General features: G+C 40.2%; 2 protein-coding genes and 2 long non-coding RNA genes across 6 annotated transcripts in view; 1 reads left to right on the top strand and 3 right to left on the bottom strand.

The window, feature by feature from the left end:
- Positions 1-3,274, top strand: part of LOC131893221 (uncharacterized) — a 3,756-nt gene extending 482 nt beyond the window's left edge. The window contains exons 2-3 of the long non-coding RNA XR_009374655.1: positions 248-313; positions 3,138-3,274. This is a non-coding gene — a long non-coding RNA (uncharacterized LOC131893221). The remainder of the gene's footprint in view (positions 1-247; positions 314-3,137) is intronic.
- On the bottom strand, positions 2,917-4,528 carry LOC131893220 (uncharacterized). 2 transcript variants are annotated; one of them, XR_009374653.1, is made up of 2 exons: positions 4,287-4,528; positions 2,917-3,792 (listed from the first exon to the last, which is right to left on the bottom strand). It is a non-coding gene; the product is annotated as an uncharacterized LOC131893220 (long non-coding RNA). The 2 variants fall into 2 exon arrangements; XR_009374654.1 differs by having other exon boundaries at positions 4,350-4,395.
- Positions 4,529-5,297: 769 nt separating this feature from the next.
- LOC131890704 (uncharacterized) lies at positions 5,298-15,033 on the bottom strand. Its single transcript, XM_059240114.1, has 7 exons — positions 14,529-15,033; positions 14,263-14,454; positions 13,694-14,032; positions 12,513-12,789; positions 11,487-11,786; positions 11,108-11,170; positions 5,298-5,670 (listed from the first exon to the last, which is right to left on the bottom strand). Exons 3-7 carry the CDS (start codon positions 13,813-13,815, stop codon positions 5,380-5,382), a joined length of 1,053 nt encoding a protein of 350 aa, XP_059096097.1. The 5' UTR covers positions 13,816-14,032; positions 14,263-14,454; positions 14,529-15,033; the 3' UTR covers positions 5,298-5,379.
- A 2,707-nt stretch (positions 15,034-17,740) lies between these two features.
- The window catches only part of LOC131890654 (membralin-like), a 10,380-nt gene continuing 5,101 nt past the window's right edge, over positions 17,741-23,019 (bottom strand). Inside the window, exons 7-10 of one of the 2 annotated variants that reach the window (XM_059240053.1) lie at positions 21,815-21,905; positions 20,061-20,202; positions 19,756-19,988; positions 17,741-19,118 (exon numbers count right to left, since the gene is read on the bottom strand). In XM_059240053.1, coding sequence (XP_059096036.1) covers positions 18,078-19,118; positions 19,756-19,988; positions 20,061-20,202; positions 21,815-21,905 — 1,507 coding nt within the window. In that variant the 3' untranslated portion in view covers positions 17,741-18,077. The remainder of the gene's footprint in view (positions 19,119-19,755; positions 19,989-20,060; positions 20,203-21,814; positions 21,906-23,019) is intronic. The other variant, XM_059240061.1, reaches the window with a different exon arrangement.

Raw genomic sequence — 23,019 nt, forward strand, 5'->3', positions numbered from 1 at the left:
AAAATGTGATTTTATTTTTACATGGCCATTCATTGTTGATATACTATGATTTTCTATATGGTCTAAAAGCCAATGCTATATCGTATTTTACTAACAACACAACTCATGGATCGAGCGCTTATTTCGTAATTGAATGACATTGCTGAAAGGTCATAAAAAACTCCAAGTGTAGTACCAAGAATGATTTGACCCAAAATAGACATTTAGTTGAAAATCAGAATGAATTATGTCTCTTTCCCGATTTCAGGATTTTGGTCGCTTCTCTGGCAAAAGCTCCCTCAAAGTGTTGCTATCCTTCTGGCCCTTGAAAAAGGTGTGTGGCAATTTCGGGCAATAAAAAGTGGGGCAAATGCAACTCCCTTGTTTGACCCACAATTCCCAGACACACATTAATCAATACGTTGAAATGTGTCTCAAATGCACGCATCTAACTCCCACATTTTGTATCTGGCTTTACCAACATTCATACTCTAGTGCGTTACCCTGCACAGAATTTAACTCTAGGAGCTCTAACCTTAAGATTTAGATTGATAACATCACCATTCTGACTCGTTTGACATATGTTAGCTCATTTGTAAAACCAGGCAATTTCTTCATCCGCAAAGCGGTACGGCATATGTTTAAATTCATTGATTTATATAATTAGGATTCAGCGACCTTGCGTCACAAAATGCAAGCAAAATGTAAACAAGGTCTGTCATTGGTCGAAAGTGCGCGTGTCCGAAGGATAAACGTGTTTCTCCACCGATTAGTTGGCGGTGCTCATTTTTAAATTTGTGGCAAAATGTTAAAAGGTTTAGATAGAGACTTTAAGGGTTTTTAATATCATGTTAGATTAGATTGGGTTAGGTTAGGTAAGGTTAGATTAGGTTTGATTAGGTCAGGTTAAGATTTAAATAAGTCGCACCGCCTACTAATCGGTGGAGAATAACGTTTACCGTATCCAAAGTCAAAGGAGTAAGCAATCCCTGTCAAAGTGAAAACGCGATAAAGGCGGGAAATTCAAACTGAACGGAAATCGTCATTTTCAAGGTCAAAGTTTCAGATGTTCTGGTCAATAATTTTGTCCAAAAATGTTACTACAATGCGACATTTCTGTAGCCGTTTCAAAATCAATCACAATTAGAATCCTTTTTGCATCACACTCTGGGCTAGAAGGAAAAAAAAACGTTCCGACCGGTAGATAACTTTCAAGCTAATGTCGGCAAATCCCTAATGCACTGTAAACTTGATGATTGCCTGAATGCAAAAAAAATCAAATTGCCCCATGCTAGATTTCAAACGAGATTGTCGCTTCATTCATTTAATAATCATTTATCAAACAAAATTGAATGGCTAAGATTAATCCAAAAATGAATGTTTCACCTAACATGACTTCGCTGAAGAATTGGCCAAAAGCAAAATTAGTCACCCTTGGAAAATGATGATTTTTCGAAGCTGCCGAGCCCCTATTCTAATTTAGTTCATAATAGAATCTCCTATAAACATAAGAAGCGTTCTTATAAAGTACAATCTTGAAAAACCAAGTGAACGAATCATTAAAACTGGCTCAGTCAGCAGTGCAATAAGAATCAGCAAATGATTTGTTGAACTGTGACTGAGTATTAGAGGATTTACAGGTCCAGAGGCCTGTTTTTTAAATCTCGTACCTCGGAGTTAGGGGCTTGGACGTTAACCAGTATGAAAAAACACTCGCCAAAGTATTCATCAGATGCTCATTCGGGGTAACGTCCAAGCCTTAACTTAGGCGTACGAGCGTTTAAAAATTCGCCATCACTTCAATTGCAAAATGCCCCCCATTATATCTGAACTCAAATGCCCAGACAATCATTAAATATTATCAATATTAAAAAAATGAACAGATATGTCGTCTTTAACAATTTCAATATAGCTCAAAATGATACATATAGTGTTATTTAAAGCAGTAAAAACGTAAAGCTTAAAAGACATGTTTTGCAAAGGTTAAAAGTTCACTTAGCTATGAATTATGTATTATTTTTAATTCTGAAGAAAATGTTGACAAGTGGCAAGTTCATAGGTTTAGTTTTTTCCATGAATCCTTTAGTATTGAAATTTAATGAAAAAATGCACCTTTGTGGCATCTTGAAATTTGCATTGAATGTCCAACTGAGTGAACTTTTGAATACCACAGTCCCAAAATAAATCGTTAAAAAATTTGCATATTTAAAGTTATAACCGATTATATTCAGCATTATAAGCCAATTTTAGAATAAGCAACAAAATAATATTTAATTTTTGTGATATTGACAATCGGTACGAATTGTTTGGAAATAAATCTTAAGTCAGTACTTTGGCATTTTGGAGCTAATACAGATATTCTCATTAAACTCAACAGCGGTTTTAAAAGATCGTATGCCAATCTTTTTTCAAGTGCCAACTACTCCTAATTTGCTCCTAATTTCTACCTAATATGTTTTTTGAAAATTACTTGTCAACTTGACTTTAATCTTGCAGTTTTTAATCTGAACTAGAACTATTTAAAGAAAAAAAATGAAAGCTGTCTCTTATTATTTGATTCAATCCAATGCTGGGTTTAGGTAAAACGTAATAAGACTCTTTAATAATTCCATAGAGAGAACTTTTGGGGGCAACAGCTCATTTTTGGATTCATGAAAAATAGGAGAAATATACTAACACGTTATTTTGCAAAGTGCATTCCTTTTTCATTTATGAAATTGAGAAAAATCTGTCCGTTCAATATTCCTTAGAGGAGTTCCTTTCTCATCATTCTGGTAGCTTTCACCTCCAACTTCGACTTATTCCAGTTCAGTCAAATTGGATTGTTGGACAAAGCACATCCTCCATTTTCTTCTTTTTTTTTTACCTGCACTACCAAAAACGTCCAAAGCAGTTTTTTTCCACAATCTATACCTAAAACAAATCATGAAAACAGGCCCATCGAGTAAATTCTATTGATCAGTTTTTTTGGCTGAATATGAAAGCCCTTTGAGGCCAACGGCTCTACGTCCATTGCGAGTTCGGCAGTCATGAGTTAGTACACGTACGTACGCCGTACATTGAGAAGGGGAACCCATGGGAAGTTGTGATTCCATCAGCCACCGCTGAGTGTTTAAGTGATCCAACCCAATGGTCAAATAATGGAAAGTGCCTTTCAGAACAAGCCCATACGTGCATCATGGAACATTGTCCCAGAGAAATGAAAGTGATTATGAGATTAGATCGGATCTCCTGAGCGGTCCATTATACCTCGTGGTCCTCAATGGACACCACCACTCTTGCCCAGCAAGCAAGCAAAGCACACAAGCACACTTGAGTCCAGGATGTTATGCTCAAGATCCATCGACGAGCTTTTTTTTTCAAGCAAATTCTGGATCGTTGAAACCAGATAAAGATACTCTTGTGTGGGTGAAATGTTGCTGTTGTTGTTGCTGCTGCTAGTGGTTGTAGCAGTGTTTCTAAGGTGATATACATACACGATGAGAAGGCCGAGAATGCATTTAGACGGGGATTCATCATCTCGAGGAGCCGAAATAAAATGCATTCGAATTCCCAGGAAAATTCAAGTCATTCTCCAATTCTCATATACGAAACCCTCTTTTGCGGTTAGCGCCAAGGTGGTTGGTTGGTTGATGGACTGGTAATGGTTGATGATGGGGGTGAACGGTGTTGTTCAAGCAGTCAAGGAAGACTCGAGTGGGTGGTCTGCAATGAACAATATCCATTATTTAGGTAGGGATGTCGATATCACGCCCACAGTGCAAACTTGATCTCTCTTCTAGAGGACGATAGGTTCTCACTAGCCCAACGAGTCTGCAAAAAAAATGATGGTATAAGGATTGGTGAATACGTACACAAGTATTACATAGTTTATGTGTGTTTGATAGATATTGAGAGGGGTATTTAAAACAATCCAATCTCTTCAGCCGGTATATGGAATATGATGAATCAATTATGCCATTGGTCACGCTATAATGGGGGTGGGAAAAATATTTCAACTCTCAGTGATGTGAACCACTTTCTTTTGAGCAAAGGGTAAGTTCAAGAACAATTCCGCTTGATTCTAGGTATGGGGATTTTAGCCTCTCCATTCGGCTCACTTTTGGACTATTCCCTGCCTGTCAAGTTTTCTCATCTGTGTGTTGCATTCCCGGATCCTCTTCAGCTGTGCACGAGTTTTGCTTTTCTGTGAAACTCTGCCAAAGAAAGGTTACTTTGCACAAAATCAGTCAGACATGATTGCATTGGCTCCATGAATCAAATTGCCGCCAGTCCCCAACTTGACAGGAGGTGTATGAATTTATTACTGCTTGCCACATTCCAGGTCTTGAGCATTTGTTGGTCGTGATACAATTAAATGTGCTTCATACATGAGTAAGATGACTTTTTTTTCCTTCTAACGTGTCGAGTCATTCTGAACGAATCCCATTAAAATCCGTGCCATTAATCAAATTCCCAATTCAAAAATTCAAATTGGAACGCTAAACTTCACTGAATCATTCAGTCAGAGAGAAGAGGTTGGGAGTTCCAAAAAGGAGGACTGAGAATTGGACCTGTTTTCATTGAAAAGAGAGGTAATGAGTGTTTGGTCTTGGAGACGTGTTCCAATTCATTTTGTACGGAAGTGAAATGGTTGGGAGTCTTTTAATAGGAAAGAATGAGCTCAACGGCAAACAGAGTAGAACTATTCCAAACTTGCTAAACTTTTCCCCCTCTGTTGAAAGGAGGCTCGAGTCTCGAGAGCATGATATGCCAATTCTTCAGCGTTTCTTTATTTACTGAGTAAAGGACCTACCATCATATGGCCAAGTAGACCATTTTCAATTATTTTTGAGATGTGATAAGTTAAACCATGATTAATTTCAAAATTTACTTAATCTCAACTACAGCTAGGCAAATCTCAAATATAATCGTTGGTTGATCAAATAGAATAACAAATTAAAGTTAAGTAAAATGAAATAGCTTTTCGTTTTGGCCTGCTGGGAATTCCATAGCAGTAAGGAAGTCTGCGAGCAAAACAAAACAAAAATCATAATTTTCGAATCTGCGATCAACCCCTGGGATAATATGAAATTAATGACGTCTGTGATAACGGAGCGGAAATATCTCTTCATTGGGACATCCATCCTCAGTCTTTCTTTTGACGACATACCGTTTATATGCATGTAGAATATTGTGGTCCATTCGACGAACTGATATAAATAAGTAGGGGATGCACCCAGGGAAGGAAAACCTATAAGACAACCTCAACAGAGAAGCCCGTGAGGATCGATTTGCTTGAACGTAAAAGGCTTCATCAATAATGAGCACGAAGCTAGTTACACCACAAAAACAATCAATTTATTTTCATGAGGAAAGGCAAAAAAAAGAGTGTGAAGAGATCACCATTGGCTTCTTATTTTACGCTCCTTGTCCATTTGAAGTGGTGTTGGCGAAAAGGGCTCTTAGAGTGCCAAATTCGGTTTGGAGTTCCACAAACTCCTTCGTGATATTGTTCAATTTTTGGACCTTCAGGGTGTTCTTGGTCGAATTCATCTCGGTGGAATCCAATCGCCTCGTGTAGTTTCCCAACGTTCCCTCAGTGAGGTCAAGACGATCCTTGAGCTCTTCCAGAGTATCGGAAAGGGAGTCGTAGCTTTGATTGAGATTTGCGATGAACAATTCCAGTTCAATTGGGGGCTGGTGGACAACCTGACAGAAAAAGAAATTCAAGATCACATCCGTCAGAAAGAACATTAAAAAACATTACAGGAGATAATATATTATGTGGTTGGAAATAAATTGTAATAAATATCGGCGGGCATGCCCTCAAGCGTCAGTTTCAATTTTTTCAATCGGGGTGATTGGGTCGGATGGGTAAGCAAAACTGGCAACTTTTCAAAATGACTGTGGCATTGCCCGGTATCAGATTGGTTCTTCTTCTGTGGGTGCAGTTAGCGTCAATACGTTTCCTTTGGAGAAAGGTCGGGAAGGGAGAATCGAACCTGGAGCTTTTCTCATGCTGGGAACCCTTTCGTTCAGTTTTTATAAAAATAGACAAACATGCAAAATTTTAAAAAAGATATCTCCACAATCTATTTTTATTGGTCTGCCGATTTAGCAAATGAATATTTCAGGAATTATAATCAACCAAAAACTCTAAATCAAGACAAACTTGTGGAAACTTCTCATAAAAACCAAGAATAAGCTCGTTCGCTTGATCCCTATTCTGAACATTAGAGTTCAACAAGACACACGTGATCCATTCTTTTTGTTTCAGGTCTGTCAGATGACCCAAACTGAAAAGGGAAAAAGGACCGATGCAACATTGCCCAATACACTGACTACAATCTGACTGATTTTATTATTCAATACATTTTCCTCTATTCCTGTCTGAATTGTCAATTACCGGTGCAGGGTGCTTGATTTACTTTAAATGTACCTGTAACCCGACATTTTGCTTGAGATGATGCTGCTTGACCGCTGGTTGAAGATGTTTTCTTTCTTTTTTCTTCCCCATTTTACAGGGTGTCGTTTTTCTTGTTGTGCTTTTTATTGTCTTTTTATATTTTCCTTCATGCCTATACTCTTTCTTAAACAATGTTTTCGAGTGGCAGCAACGATAAACAACAAAAACACTTTTCGTGACACGCTATGAACAAAAAAGTGATGGTCTCATTATGTTTAGAGATGTTAAGCCTTGTAAAACATTACAACTAACTTGGATGGTGATCCGACCCGGTTGAGATGTTTTTTTGCGGACTTCCTTACCGCTACTGGGATTGGAATCCCACCAGTTCAAGACGAGAAATTTATTAACTTTACTTAACTTTTATTTACATATCTTATTTGATCGACCAACGCATTAGAGTTGGCTGATCTGGCTAACCCTTGAATATGAGGTTGATTGGGAATTTTAGTCTAAAACTTGTCCAAGTCTGACTGAAATCTTGCAATTGGATCAACACCTACATACGACTTGCGCATATTTGAAGGCAGCAAATTGAACAATGAAGGAGCCCGAGAAAGAAGAGAGGTGGACTTCATTGTTCGAACTAGTCTGGATTCTCGAGGGCTTGAAGGTGCTCTCAAAACGCACATTAAGCCTCTACCGTCACTAGAATTGACCCTAAATCCTGGGTTGGGACAAGGCTCATGAATGCTTTTATAGGCGTACAGTATCAGATACCTTTCGTACCTTCTCTGAATACTGTAAAAACCCAACGTTTCTAACCTCTCCCAATATGAGAGCTCTCTCAATCTTGTGATGTTCCTAGTGAAATATCTTTTGACTTGATTGACCTATCGCCAACCTGCTGAACTCATTGGAGCCCAAATGGGAGAGGCATATTCAAAGTGCGGCTGGACAATCGACTTGTACAGAGTTAGCATCGTGATGCTATCCCTGGACTTCAACGTGCGATATATCCAACCACATGTTTGAAAAGCTTTACCAATTTTCAACTAGATATGATCATTGAACTTTCCATTATGTTGGAGGACTACACCTAAAGCCTTCATGGATGAGACCTGCTCAATGTCCTTACCTTCATCATCTAATAGTGGAGAGTCTAATGACGTCGACCCAAAGGTCATTGAGCGGAATTTCATTCCATTCAGTGTCATGTTACTCGCAGCAACCCAAGAGTAGATTATTTATAGGTCCTTTGCAAGGCTAGTGAAATCTTGGCCATTCCTACCAGAAACTAACTTTGTATCCTCAGCATAAGAAGAGAGACTGGCAGTAATACGAAGCTTTAGAAGCGAGGCAATGAATGTTATAAAAAGGATTGGCCCCAAAATGGAGCCCTGGGGAACACCTGACTTGACATCATGTATTTCTCTAAGGGATCCCTCAACCTTAATCAATTGCATCCTACCACAAATGAAACTTCTTAGCCAATTGAGAACCTTGCCTTGGATCCCAATCTCATGGAGCCTGTTAACTAAAAGGCTAAAAGGATTAACTAAAATCTACCATGTCAAAGGCCTTGGCAAAGTCAAGATAAACTACATCGACTGATTCATGGCTCTCCAGTCCCTCAATAACCTGCTCTATATGTTCAATCAGTTGGGTAACCTTGCTAAAATGTGCTCGGAACCCATGCTGGCTAGGAGGAAGGACTTCATGGATATCAAGAAATTCAACAAGTTTGAACTTCATGATCTTCTCAAACACCTTCGCAATATTCGAAGTGAGAGAAATTGGCCTGTAGTTACTGGGGAGTGGCTTATATCCCCCTTTGAAAATTGGAACAACATGAGCTACCTTCAGAGAAGAGGGGAACTTGCCCTGGTCTAAGATGCAACTCATCAAGTATGAGAAAACAGGAGAAAGAACCTGTGAGCATCTCATCAGAAACTGAGATGTCACACCATCGGGGCCAGGAGAGCTCGAGGGTGTCAGGTCCCTGTTGGCCTCTAAAGCATCTTGATCTGTGACTAAAAGATCATCTAAACCCTCAACTTGACAAGCCTTGTTAGATTTTGAAAATGCTATTTTCGTTGCAGTTCGTAGTCATCGGACCTTTACTATTTCTGATTTATGTGCCTGACCTACCTGATTAAATCCAATTGCCTACTTTTATTAGCATGTTTGCAGACGACAAAAAGATCGAACGTGCAATTAAAAACTCTCTGACAGATAGTGAAGATCTGCAAAGTGGGCGAATGAAAATGGTATGAAGTTCAGTCAGAATAAACGCAGGATCATACCTCTTGGATCAAAGAATGCAAAGCATTTATACACCATTAATTCTTCACCCCTCCAGTCTGGGAGCAACCACATTGATCGAGGAGCACTCATCAGTGATAATTTGAAGCCCTCGGCTCACATTGGAACTATATGCAAGAAAGCAAATAGCATTCTTGGGCAAATTTTATGTGTAAGATCGCCGGATTTTGTTGAAACATTTGTTCGGCCTCATTTAGCATTTGCCGTCCAGGCCTTGAATCCTTGGCTAACGAATGATATCGAAGTGTTGGAAAATGTTCAAGGAAAAGCAATAAAAAAGGATTAGGGGTATTTCAGGGAGCTATGAAGAAAAACTTGACCAATTTGGTTTTATATTATTGAAGAAGGGGCGAATGAGAGGCGATGGGATACAAATTTTCAAGATGATGAAAGAAATGGATCATTTGCGATCTGACCAATATTTCAATACGATTGAGCACACAATTTCTAACCGGGAGAAAACAATGCATAATCTCCAAACACCAAGAGCAAGTTTGGACTCAAGGAAGTATTTTTTCAGTTGTCGAGTCATCCCACCTTGGAATAAGCTACCAAAAAGTGCAAGCGAATGTCAAGATTTAAACGAATTCAAAAAATACTTTGACTCAAACAGACCCTGAGAAAAATTCATACGCATTACCCATATGACATCTTGCTCTCACATGTTACCCATTATCATCTTTCTCATGACTACACCCAGGTCTCTGAAGATAAAATAAACCTTAGGAAACATAGCTCAACACTAGAATGCAGGGTGTAGGAGCAAAATCTGAACACTCAGTAGAATTTTGATTTCCCTCTCTCTAGTATAGCTAGAGACCTAAGGTTTTGTTTGTTGGAAAGAAGATAAATTCACTCATTGATAACATGTGGTGATTTTTTTGATACAATCGAAAACGGCGTCTGGAATTGGCAAATAGGCATCAAATTTCTGATTTGCTCGTCACTGGAGTCTACATTTCAGGTATGTCCAAGGTCATCAAAAGGCTCCAGAACCACAATCTATGCCATAAAGAAGACATTGGATGACAAGGGAGATCTGAAGAGAGCTTTTGGGTCCAAAGGGGCCAACAAGAAGCAATCAACGGAGTTTGTTGGACACCCCAAAGCATAAATTGTCAAGGACCCCACAGTTGGCATGAGGTGCCTCACTAATTAGCTGAAGGTGTCCATGGCCATAGTCAGGCAGGCAGTGAGAGAGAAATTGGGCCTGGAAAGCTATGTCAGGACTGTTAGGTACTTGTTGACCACAGCCATGTAGGAGAAGAGGCTGATCAGGTGCAAAATGTCCTCAATGTCTCGAAGAGCAAATTGCATTGCGAAATCATTCATGGCAGAGACAGTGGCTCTAAAGACGTTGATGACTAGACTCAGGCAAAAACATTGTTTGTTTGTCAAACAGAAATTCGAGAAGGTTGCACTAACCGGTTTTCTTCCCAATGCCTCCTCAGTTCAGTTCTTTTGCACATCTAAATCCCCGAACTTCTGCTCGACGGGAAAACAACACATCTTATCGGAGCTTTTTAGTGACCTTGGATATTCCTGAAATTCAGACTACAGCGAGGAGCAAATCAGAAATTTGATGCTTCTTTGCCAATTCAGAGCCCATTTTCGATTTTATCAAAAAGATCACGAAACGTTATTGATGAGGGCATGTATCCTCTTTGCAACAAAAGAAACCGTAGGTGCGGTCTCTGTCTATCCTAGAAAGCGGGAAATCAAAATTCTACTGAGTGTTTAGATTTTGCTCACGCACCCTTTAGTGTTTGTTAGAATAAGCTGGTACCTATATTCCTTTCGCGCACTTCCTTATTGCTACTAAGAATGTAATTCCCAACAGAAGAAGAATCATAATTCTTCTTTTGTGCGGATTTCCAGGATTTTGACCAATAACTTGTCCAAGTCTAACTTGAAACCTGACAACGGATCAACGCCTACACGTTTCCTTAGATGATTATTAAGGGGAAATAAATTGAACAATGAAGTTGTCCGAAAAGGAAGAGAAGAGGACTACATTGTATGGTCTAACAAGTCCGGATTCTCATGTGTTCTCATTAGGCACTTAAACTGGATTCCTGTGGGGCGCCCGAAATTGACCTTCTTTAGGTCCCAAACGTATCCATGGTTGCTTCCTGTCATTGTCAGTGCAAAATCACCAATGAACATACTTCTTCAGTCTTGTTTTTCTTGATCACGTAGTTAGTAAGCTGGAGCCATGTTTATGTGTGACCGTACATCAATAATGTTCTGTACTCCTAAGTCGACAAAGATATTTTCAGACCTCTCGTTATTAACCCTTCAACAATCTTTTTTGTTACGATAACGAGACAAAAGCACAAACTCAAATCACTTTTTTAGTTCGAAAATGTTTTCTATGAGAATAACTCTCATCATTACTAGTTCTCTTCAGCTCACCTGATTTGAAGCCAAAATAGTTTCGGAGACCGTGGCATTCAGATCTTGAATTTGAACTAGAATCTGGAAAACCAAAGTCCAAGAAAAGTTGATTATCCACAAGGAATGGCGTTAGTTAGTGCATAGTTAATCAAGGAACACTCATCGTCCAGAAGTCATCAAAATGCAAATTCGGGTATCTTGCACTCTGTGCAATGTGACCCAAAATAATAAGGATGCATTTCGCGAAAATCATCGCTAAGTCGGACAACTAAAAGGACGGGGAAGCGTTGGATTTCTGCAAAAGTGGGTTTCACCAAGAACCTATTACTACTCCTCTCAATCGTCAAGAGCCAACGTGATACATTGTTTTGATAAGGAGTAAAAGCGCCATAATAACCTTCTGAATTTCTTCTTCCAAATTAATCGAGTCAGCATCAGACACATTTGGGACCAGACTCTCCGTTAAGTCTCTCAGGGATTCCAAGTCTAAAAAGACTTGTTCCAGAGTTCTAGTTTGGTTGTACAAGGCCACGGTATTTGACTCCAGTAAGTCCGAATCCTCCTCCAATCGACCCTTGAGGTCGTTGATGCGCTGGTTGTGGGCGTTACTGGATTGCTCGCCCTTTTCAATGCGGGATCTCAGATGGCTGAATTGTACGTCAATGTCCAAAAGAGTTTCGTTTTCAAGTTTCGAGATCTGGAAAATGGGCAGAGGCTGATTATTTTAGGCTTGGCATTGAGTGAAATGGAACCCTCCCCCTTTTTAGGATGACTAACGTGATTTGTGGACCGCATTCGGTCACTGGGGATTGCCCGTCCCCATGATTTATGGGGCTCCAATCTGATCTTTCCCTTTCCAGAGAAATTCTAGAAGTTGGATAAATGCTTAAAAAAAAGCTCGAAGGACTTCTCGTACCGAGTTACAAAACAACATACACGCAAATTGAAGTGCTATTGATTTTAGTCTACGCCACGGCCGTCACCCTCTTTTCCCCTTTTAACCCCCTAACGGCAAGTTCAAGTACTTGAGCAATCCTGGCCTCGTCATGTTGATTTTCAATTTACTTTGACCAATTCCAATTGCCAGATAGGTAATAGGAGAAGGGAGGAGAGAAAGAGACATCGCTCTTCATGAGCTGAGTGATTGGATTCAATTACACCCCCACTTCTTGGATGGAGGAGGTGTTTATTGGTTGAGGGAAGAAAGCTCTTCAAACTGTAAATGAAGAGCCATTCGTTATCCACGAACCTACCAACCGACCAACGAATCAAGACAGGAGGTCATGAACGACGAACAAACATTTGTTTTTCTTCCAGACACGAAGTACCCTGGACATGAATGAATCACAAATGAATTACCCACGAAGCGGGCTTAAGTTTGATTAGAAATTCGGGGACCAACTGGTTCCAATGCACTACTGACCTTGTTGTGGAGCCAATTCAAGGCTCCTCCGTATTGCCGTTCGAAGTTATCGATTCGTTCGAGGAGGCTATCGTATTCATAATCGGGCAAAAGGTTCGGATTGTGGGATTGGTTGACCCTATACTCCAGGCCCTGCAATGAGCGCACATGGATATCCAAACGGTGTTCCAGCTCTTGGAGGGACTTCCATTGAGATTTGTTGGCTTTTATCAAGTTCCATTCCGTGGAGTTTGTCTGTTCGTCAGCTTTGTTTAAAAGAGAATCAATTTCTTTGAACCTGCAGGCAAGAGATATAGATTTTAGAACAACTGACTCAAAACGGAAAAAGTAACATGACGGCTATTTTTGGAGTCCGTAATGAATTAAAGATTGAGTTTGAAAAAAAACACCATGGTATCCATGGAACTTATGTTCACATACTGTTGTAATTCAACTAACACATTGCCCTGGAGTTACGTAAATCAGGTGAAATTGTAGAATTATAGTTTCGGTCTTGGGAAAGCCAGAGCGAGAAATCCCTAGAAATAGTCCCGAAACGAAATCGAGAAACTTTCCAAAAAATATTTTTTCCCAACAATTTTTGAGAAATCAAAGAAAGTAACTATTATCTGATGGAACATATCATGATAACAAATTCTACTACATCTATACATTTCTAACCTATATTGAGATAAATGGAAAACTAAAATGAGCTGACTTGAAAATTGCCGGCATTCCCATCAAAACAATAATAATAATTGTTATATTTGTTAAAATACCTCACACAATGTCAGGCGTTTTTTTGAATATTATTAAGACAAGTTGGATATTAAAGGCCATTCTATTGGGATCATTGCAGCTTTTGTTTTGTTGATTAAGTTGAAAGTGTTATTTTAGTGGTTCATCAAACAACCTGCTCATTATCTGACGTTTGGTTTACGAAACACTAAAATGACGTAATTGCATCGTTCCAAAAAGAGAAATACTTGCCTCAATTTATTATTAATGACCCAGAATCATAAATATTATAAACGCTACAAATTTCATACAAATGCTTTTATACTAAAATTACTGACCACATAAATATTATTGAAAGACTCTTCTTTTAGGTGGATAAAAACTAACTGTAATCAAATTAATTCAAGACCTTCCGCACCCCACTATCATCAACATAACTCCATATCAAATTACAGCGAACTCACTTAAAAAGACCCATCCAAAAGATGACGATGCACAATGAAGTTGACAATATGGACAGAATATGGGGTATCCATGAGCAATTTCGACGCCCACAGCAATTCCTCTTCTTATCTGATCGACCCATTTTGATGGAACCAAGTACAACCAATGATTTCACCACTACACTTCACGCGGGAAATTCAAGACGATTCACTCCTCTGTCCAAAAAGTGAGTTGGAATTACTTCATTAGATAGCGGAGATGTTGACAGTAGTGGAAGAGAAATCCGTGACGATCTCTTGATGTCCCAGGAAAGAGTTGCTAATGATGCGTTGGATCCTCCTCCCGAAGTCGACTGGCGACTAATGAATAGACCCCGTTTAAGTCACCGATCCGTATATGTTCACGCTCCCAACCCTCTCGGGGCCAACAAAAACATCCCCTACCCTTCCCTCCCTGGGAATGGATTTACAAGTGTAACTCATCCTGTTAACACCTCGTTTGTCAACAAATCTGGATGGCTTAATTCAAAGCTTTAAAAGGGAGTACGAGACGGACTGTTAGACCCAAGACGTTGGATTTTTACCCTTACCTGAGCCTGATGATTAGCTCACTTGAACGGATTTGGTGTTTATGTGTGTCTTTGTTTCTTTGAAAGGATCTTGTGAAAATATGGACACGACGATCGGACGAAATCAGATGTTGTTAAGATCCAGAGAGAGTGGCCGACTTTATTAAGAAACCGCTAGAGCTGAACATTTGCAAATGGTAATTGCCTTATTTCCTGGAGACAAAGAATTACAATCTTTTAAGGGGTTAGAGGGTGGAGGAGCTTCAAGTTTTCATCAATCTTCTCACCTGAAAGCTAGTGAGTCGGAATTTCACATCCCTGGAATCATGCTCATCTTGACAGAGACACGTTCACAAGAGGATGCGAACGACCGATATTAACTGTCCAAAACGGTCCAAAGGGTGACTGATCTTCTACAAAGTGTATGTGCTGACAAGTATGAGAGAGGGCCCAAAACTTGGTTTGTTGATAAAGATGTAAATTGTAAATAAATAGTTAGGACGAGACTCCATTTACAACATTACCATTCATTCATTCTGATAGCAACCTGGTATTAAAGGAAACAGATTAATCATGGGACTAATGTGACTTCAACAGCTATGAAAAAGCTTCCATCTAAAAACTAAATCAGTGTGCTTGAAAATTGACCATAGAGCTCTAGTTACGAAAGTCAGGCCATTGAGAACATATCTGGGTAGTTCGTGAGCAATTGGGTACATGTCCACTGCATTCTCACATTCAACGAAGTATCATTTGAGTAAACCTAATCAATTTCAATACTGTGTTGATGCATATGCATATCATTTTTAACTTATCTTCTACTTTCTTCCCTATACCTTTAACCTCCTGACATAACATTTGGTCCAAATTCCCCTTGAGAAGTGAAGGGGTAAACAAACAGCTGAAGTCATTCCATAAAACAAAACCATAAACAAGATTCCCAACCAACCAGCACCACGGGTAGATTGAATTTCTCATTTATTTGAATTTGCCGGCCTGTTGAAGCAAACAGTATTTTCATAAACAGCCACAACATTAGTAAAACAAAAGAACTACACACAAAACTGTCATTTCTTAGTTTGCTTAAAATCTCTCTTCACAAAATGCCCAAAATCAGGGTGCAGGAACACATTTTTCCTTAATTTTGTTTAAATAAAGGAACAATTGGAAAATAATATGTGTTCAAAGGGCTGATGTGTGGGTTTAGTGTAATTCCAATGAATGTGTTATGCCATCTCTAACTTGGGATCGAATAACAACCCACATGATTACACAACAATATCGATTACCACACAATACTTGCAAGAGGCCAAAAGCTGCATGTACTCGCCATCCTTAGGGCCGCTTTGGACATACATGTGGGCATAGTTCACCTCCTCTATCTAGATGTCCTCGCTTCTGCCCCCTCATTCGTCCCATACGGCCCTTCCTACCTGAGACGTTTGTGTATATCTTACAAAGATCTGTCTTCTGTTTCCACAGATTGGCTTCAATTCCGATTGGAAACACATTGAGGCTGGCATAATTTGGATACGTAGAGTGACAGATCATCTGACCCGACCAGATAACGTGGGCCCCACACTTCTTGTGGAACATTCCTCGTAGCAGGTTTATTTTCTGCGTTTCAAATTCACTTTATTTTTCAATCGCTCTTCTGTCCTCAAATTCTCAAAATACATCCTTCTCCTCTTGTTACATTGTTGAACGTTGCAGATACATAAAAGAAGAAGGAAATCGATGGCTGCATTTCAAGATTTGTGTATTTTGATTTTGTAACTTATCCAACGGTTTTGAACTTTGGGCTGGAAAAAGGTATTTCTGGGTCTGCTTTTGCTAAAGATCAAAGTGTTATTCACTTATCGGTTCAACAAGCTGCGACTGTCTCAAGCAAATGAAATACAGCCTGGTTTGTTAAGAGGTAAAAATAAGCTTTTCACCATTCCCTTGTAAAAAAATGTATTTCCACAAGTAACGGGGTATTATGTTGCTTTGGCAAAATGTAAAGCAAAACATGTTTTCTGGCCCTTTTTGATTCAGCACGCCTCTATTGGGGATCAAAACAGCACAAAAGCTAACACCTTTGTCAAGATGGTGTGTTAACGAACTTCCCTCCCAAATACAAAGAATACATAGGGCGATTGGAAGCGTTCCAATCCAAGGAACACAATTTTAGCTGGAGAGGTTTTGGGGTTGAACTCCGAGTTTCTAATTTCCCGAGCCAATTTCACCTCACGGAAATTCCCGGGAAATGCCGAGAAATAAATATAGATCTTGAACCATTAAGGTTTCATGATAAAGTGTTATATGAGTACAAATAATGCATGAATTGGCAAACCATGATTTTTGTAGTGGATATCAGGCATCATCTTTAGAAAATTTGCTAATGTTTAGGGCTTATTCCGCTTGATTCGAACATCACACCTCCAACAGCGTTCAAAAAACTTTTTCATTCAATTCTAAGTAACTTATCAAATGGGTTTTATTACTAATTTTATCCGGTTAGAAAAAAAATTGCAAACCACAGAACATACAATCAGGAAGAGCCCCAGTTCAATCGTCGTACTCGACTTACTCACTTCAAGTCAGTTTTGAGACATGCTCGGGGAAAAAATATCTTGAGGTTATTCTCTAGATTCAAATTTGGGTCTATTTCTCCAAATACATCATTTACTCGGAAAACAAACTCCACATGATTTTGCCTGGCTTCACCAAAAACGTCCTATCGTCATGTTAAAGGTGTCCTTCTTTCAATGACTGTTAGATTTCATTCCCCTAGTGACAATCAATCCCTCGGAGCAAGAGCATTGGAAAAGAATCGGAATCGCAGCTTCATATGTACTTTGTACTGTTCTCTCCAATTCATGGTACTCTCGCAAGCATACGAATGAATAAATTTCCATGAAAGCAAACAGGTTTGTCCTAAGATGAATACGACTAAGCTTTTCCACATTGATTTCCGCTTCATTATTATATTCGATATTCATCTCGAGCATACTCAAATTTCTTGAAAACCAAAATCAGTCGTTTAAGCCAAGCAATACGCAACGACTCCATTATTTATTCGGTTCCCTTTATCCATTCCATTCTTCCAACAGACATGAGACAATGTCTGGTCGGGACAGGTGTGAAGCTAGAAATCTCGAAAGTGATCGAATGTGCGACGTTCTCTTCTTGGTCATCATCGCCTTTCCTTCTTCCGCGGAAGAAAGAAAGTCTCTCTGAATGTATACACAAAATCGAGCTTCAGTTTCCTGCCTCCTCCGAGTTCTCCCAAGGCAGGCCAATGTTCATCTCTTCAACGAATAACTCGGAAAAATGAAATCCACAAATTAACCGTATGTTCATAGCTTAAGCAAAAATGTATCCCCCCCCCCTCAAATCCTTCATTGTTGTAATCCTGGGATTTCAATAAGACGGAAATAACTTAGTCAAACTCACTAGACCTCTCGGTAAGAAGTAATCAGTTTTCCCTTGGGGTGGGTTATCTCGGACACATTGGCACAAGAAAGCGGGTGTTTTATTTCATTTCAACATTCAATATGAAACAACTGAGTGTGTATGTGTGGTATGTGTGTAAGAATTGGCGAGCGTGTCACCTATCGAACAAGCATTGGCTTCTCTTCAGTTTTTCGGCCGTTCATTCGTTCATTCGTTCGTTTCCGAGATCCTGTCATTTGTAAGCATGTTTTAGCGCTACCAATCGAGTGGATTGAGCTCCCAGTAACTCGGTGACTTGGATAACTGGATCGGTTCAGTTCTCACTTATGGCTGGCGTGTATGCGCCCATGCGTTCGTGCGTGCGTGCGTGCGAGCAATGTGAAAATGGTCCACAAATATCACATGTGACGATCCTGACTGGTTATGTCTCCGTTGTCTTCGAGCCTGGGCGCTGAAGAAGACGAGGAACTGGGACTGTCACTCGCAGACCGATCTGATTGTCCCGGCTCATTCATCTCACTTTCACCACTTTCTTCAACTTGTTTACCACTACCACTCCTCTCTGCTATCAGCGACGACGACGACGGCGACGACGACGATAATGACAGTGGTTCTACCTCTTTCCTGACTGGCATGGTGGAACACGCTTCACTTGACTGACTAGTGCCATTGGGAACATCATGACTTACACCTTCACTGGTCTCAATTTGAGCATCTGCATCGACACGCCGTCGATCCCGCGTGTCGTTGAGGGTCCTGGACACATCGCCCAATTCTGACATGACATTCCGGAGCTGCGAGGAGCGTTCCTCCAACTCTCGGACCAGATTCCGCGACTCTTGGAGCTCTTCGGTTAGCTCCTGGGAGACCTCGTCCGGGTCTCGGGGATGGAGGTCCTCCTCTTCGGGAAGGTTGGGGGCTTGATGGGCGTTCCCCATGTCTGGAATGAGGTCGTTTATCACACTGTCGATGAGGGACTCTTGCTCGTGCACATTTCGAATTACACCTTCTTGGCCCACTTGATCATGCTGCTCGGGATGGGCAGGGGAATCTCCCTCTACCAGTGGGTGCTCTTCTTCGACAGGCTGTTCCTGAACCAGATTTGGCTGCAGGGTGTTGTTGATGTTATTGTTGTTCACCATATTACTGTTGTTATTGTTGTTATTGTTATTATTGTGGAACACAACGCCAAAGCGGAATCTAAACCCGGCAAAGGAAAAGCCCCGCATCCTGGGTCGAATAATGTTGCCATTGTTGTTCCCCCTCGGTCCCCCTGCCCCCCTGGGCACGACCCCAGTGGTGATGCGGAGAGTGGCCTGCTGTAGGTTGGCCGGCCCGCCCCGTCCCTCTTGCTGATTCCGCATGATCATGTCTTGCACGTGAGCTTGATGTAGGATCACGGGCAGCTCGTAGTGGTGAAAGAAGTAGATCATGGAATGCTGAAAGTAGTACGTAGATATGGCATTGATGGTTAACACAATATGGATGGACTTTATTGGTGAAAGTCGAGTGAAAAAAAAAATGTGTTTGTAGGGAGCGAGATAGCATGGTGAAACAAATTTACGAGGGACAGCATTATGAATTCTCAAGAAATGGCTCCGCTGACTCCTCGTACCTGACGGTATTACAAAGTGACGACCAAGCAACCATGGTGAGGGACCATGAACCGCCTAATTTCATGCTCATCACAGCCGTGAGGCGGGATTAGATGAGAATACACAACAGAGAGGAATCCCGATGTTTGGCTAGCTTTGAGTTCGGGTATTTTTTGTTCCAAGAAACTGATTTTTTGAGGGGACTGAGATTTTGAGAGATCTAATTCGAAGCCCGAGGACAGATCCAAGCCCACGGTTTCCAATCTGTGGTCCTTCCGACCAAGTTGAAGCAACCATTATTACGTATGATGGTTTCAATGAAGGAGAGCCATTAAAATGAGTCAAATGCGGTAGTAAATAAAAGACGGGGGGAGAACATTCCCCCCGGAAAATGCTAAACAGCATCAATAGTACGAAGCGCGATTTGTTCCACAAAAGGAGGGCTCTTTCCTTTCTTGGAACTCTTTATTCTCGTACGAACCTGCGTGAAAAGCCATGTTGTGATGAGAGCCAAGCCCGAATACTGGCCACTAAATCGATAGTGATAGGCATAGAACGTGAAATGGTAGAGGTAGAAGAACCTCAACCAAAAGCGTTTGGTGATCGGAGTATGGCAGCACATGGCGTCATACTGATCCGCAATCCACACGATCAAGATGATGTAAAAAGCGGTGTTGGTGTCCTCAAAGAATTCAGACATAATAGCTTCCATACCTAGGCACCATAAATGGATCAATATCTCACTGAAGTTACAAATTTGGTGCAATTATGCATTAGTCATGTTACCAACTAAGGCCAGGATCACCGTGAGGAGAGGTGCCAATGGGAACGAAATGTTGGTGTGGAACTCAAGCATGTGCAGGAGTTCCACTATGAACATGAAGATCTGGTGTTGAGAATACCTCAACAACATGGTGATGGAAACAGTCTGCATGAAGAGATAAAGAGAAAGATTGTTAGAAAGGTGACAGGCAAATCTGATGTCTTGAAATAAGGTTGCCCGATCAACCAAAATGCCTGCCAATTATTACCACTTAATCCACCTGCAATTAGAACGCCAACGCTCGTAGACATTGAAAACAATGAGAAATCTATTATTGGCCCTTGTTGCCAAGCTGGAACAAATAGAGGCCAAGGGAAAACACCACAGCTTTTTAACTTAATCGAATAACAATTCACTCTCATATAGTCTTCACATTTACCTACTGTCAAGGCGGTATGTCTAGATTAGGAGATATGTCAATTTATGACAGGAAAAGTGCTTATTGACTACGTTGCCCTAGAGGAGAGAGCGGCATCCGGTTCCAAATATCAAGTAGAGACGGAAATCTAGTGATTACGATCACAAAACCTATGATTGGTACTCATCAAATAATAAAAAATGAGAACGGGATTGTTGTGCTGATATAAATAGGATCAAATAAGTAATTACGGGAGGTTGCGACTAGGGTTACCAATCTACTACTGATGGGATCAAATAAATATTCAAGGGAGGTTGCGACTACGGCTACCGATTTACATTTTCAGTGTCATATGGCATGACGGGCATGACTAACGGAATATCAGAAACCCGTTAGTTAGTCACAAAAAGTAACCCTGATCTTTCTTCGATCCAACCAAGGATACCTTTAAGCTCCAAGCGAACCTTTTACCTTATGTTGGCAACGACTTGTGCTTATATTTTCCTAACTTTCTGGCAATCCTGATTTTGAAAATTTTGATTTCATTTGAATGTATTTATAAGTACAAGTACTTTTAAGGTGAGGTCATCTTTGGTACAGTGATCCCATCACTACAATCTACATTTTCAATGAGATACAAGATCACTAGTGGCCCGTGGAAAACCCGTTAGTTGTTAGCCTCAAAATTTATTCCTGGCTTTTAATTATGTCAAGCCAGGGAAACCGTTTTGCTCAAACCTAGTTTTTTACGTTGTGTTCGAAAATTTATTTGATCCCATCAAAAGTTTGTTGTCGATGGAAGAAGGCAATGCTTCAAGAATCAGAGACCTCATTTAAATACCTTTTCAGCTGTCATCCCTTTGCTCTATAGATTGGTTAGCCTCATTGTCTGGCTTGGGACATTGAAACGGGATCTAAGAAGGGAAAATGATGTCACCATCAAATTTTGAGAGGTCATTTGTACTTTTGAGGCTTGATAGTTAGTTCTTTGTCAAGGGGTTGAATTAGAGTTTCAATTCATGTATCCATGAAAGGAATGGTTCATGTAGTATTGCAAATCATTAAACTACCACAGTTTTATTCAATAACATGGTTAAAACTAAAAAAAGGTGCTTTTGACCTGATTTTTGTTTTAGAATTTTCTGTTTTTACAAAAGACTTTTTGAAAACTTGGAAAAGTTTTTTTTGTCTAGTACTGCGCTTCGCATCTTGTTTTTTGGGTACCTCCTCTTTATTGATAAGTACACCAGTGACCTCCCAAAGTTTGTGCTGATATCACCAGACAACTGCTACTGAAAGGAGTCAATACTCTTGTCGAATGCTTTGTGGTCAAACTTTGGCAGGGAATTGAAAACTTACAAAGATAATCATGACGATGGTGGAGACGAAATAGCTGAATGCAGATGCCCATCGGCTCACGAAGTGGTAATGGCCTCCGGAGACCACGTTTCTGCAAAATCAAATCAGAGATTGCACATTGCAAGTCAAATCAATTGCACATGCTTTCCACGAGACAAGACACCAACCAGACAATAAGTCGTGTGAAGAGAGATCTTGAGATACCTCCCAAACTCCTACGGTGATAGTGTTTTTTGTCCTTCAAATATCGAGTCTGATTATTCTACTCATTGTTTGGTCAATTATATTATATTTGACAGACCGTAACATGGTTTGCTGGATCATCAAAATGATCAAGTGTAAGGGCGGCTTTACACTAGGATGGAAAACCAAGATTGAATCCGGTTTGAGGATGGAAGTAGGACTAGTGCTGCCAGGGCGAGTTTTTGGCAACATGAGTCTTCCTATTCGACTTTAGTACAGCGAAATACTGGACTCTCCCCATCGTTAATCCTACTTCAATCCTCAAACCAGAATCAATCTTGGTTTTCCATCCTAGTGTAAAGCCGCCCTTAGTCTAAATTAGGTGAATTATGTCACAGAAGGTGAAATAAAGAATTCATATCGTGAAGTAAAATAACATTTGACTTTGGTTTATGCCCTCTTAAGGAAAACGAGGAATGAATTATCCGGTCAGATGGAAACCTCATTTCTACCATCTCCATGCCGATCTGAGTACAGACAAACTGAAAAATAATTGCTTCATTTTCCATGAAGAGGAATTGAGGTCATGCATGTTGTTCGTCTACCAAATTAATTGCCGCCTTCGCTCAAAATTGTGCCCCTAAGTTACAACACCGAGATCATTGTGAGGAAGCTATTTTTCTATGGGAGTTTATTTACTGTGCTTTGTTAGAGAGGCCACCAATTACAATGGGATCAAAAATGTTCTTTAAAGACGTGATTAGCCTTTATGGACAAGCTTTGAGGAAACGTGCCAAGATCAATTGTATGGATAAGTAGGCAAGCATCTCAGTTGATTGACGTTCACACATCTAAACCAAGGAAGGAATCTAGGGGTAATTTCCACTTAATCTCTTTTTGTTACTCGAGATACTAATGCGACGGCTATTAAATGATTTTCAATCACTATTGCTCGAGCTGTGATCCCTAAATTGAAGCATAAAAATTTAAATCTAAAAGAAATGTTCAAAGCCAAAAAACTA

Source organism: Tigriopus californicus, chromosome 2 (assembly GCF_007210705.1).
Source record: "Tigriopus californicus strain San Diego chromosome 2, Tcal_SD_v2.1, whole genome shotgun sequence".
NCBI classification, from domain to species: Eukaryota; Metazoa; Arthropoda; class Copepoda; order Harpacticoida; family Harpacticidae; genus Tigriopus; species Tigriopus californicus.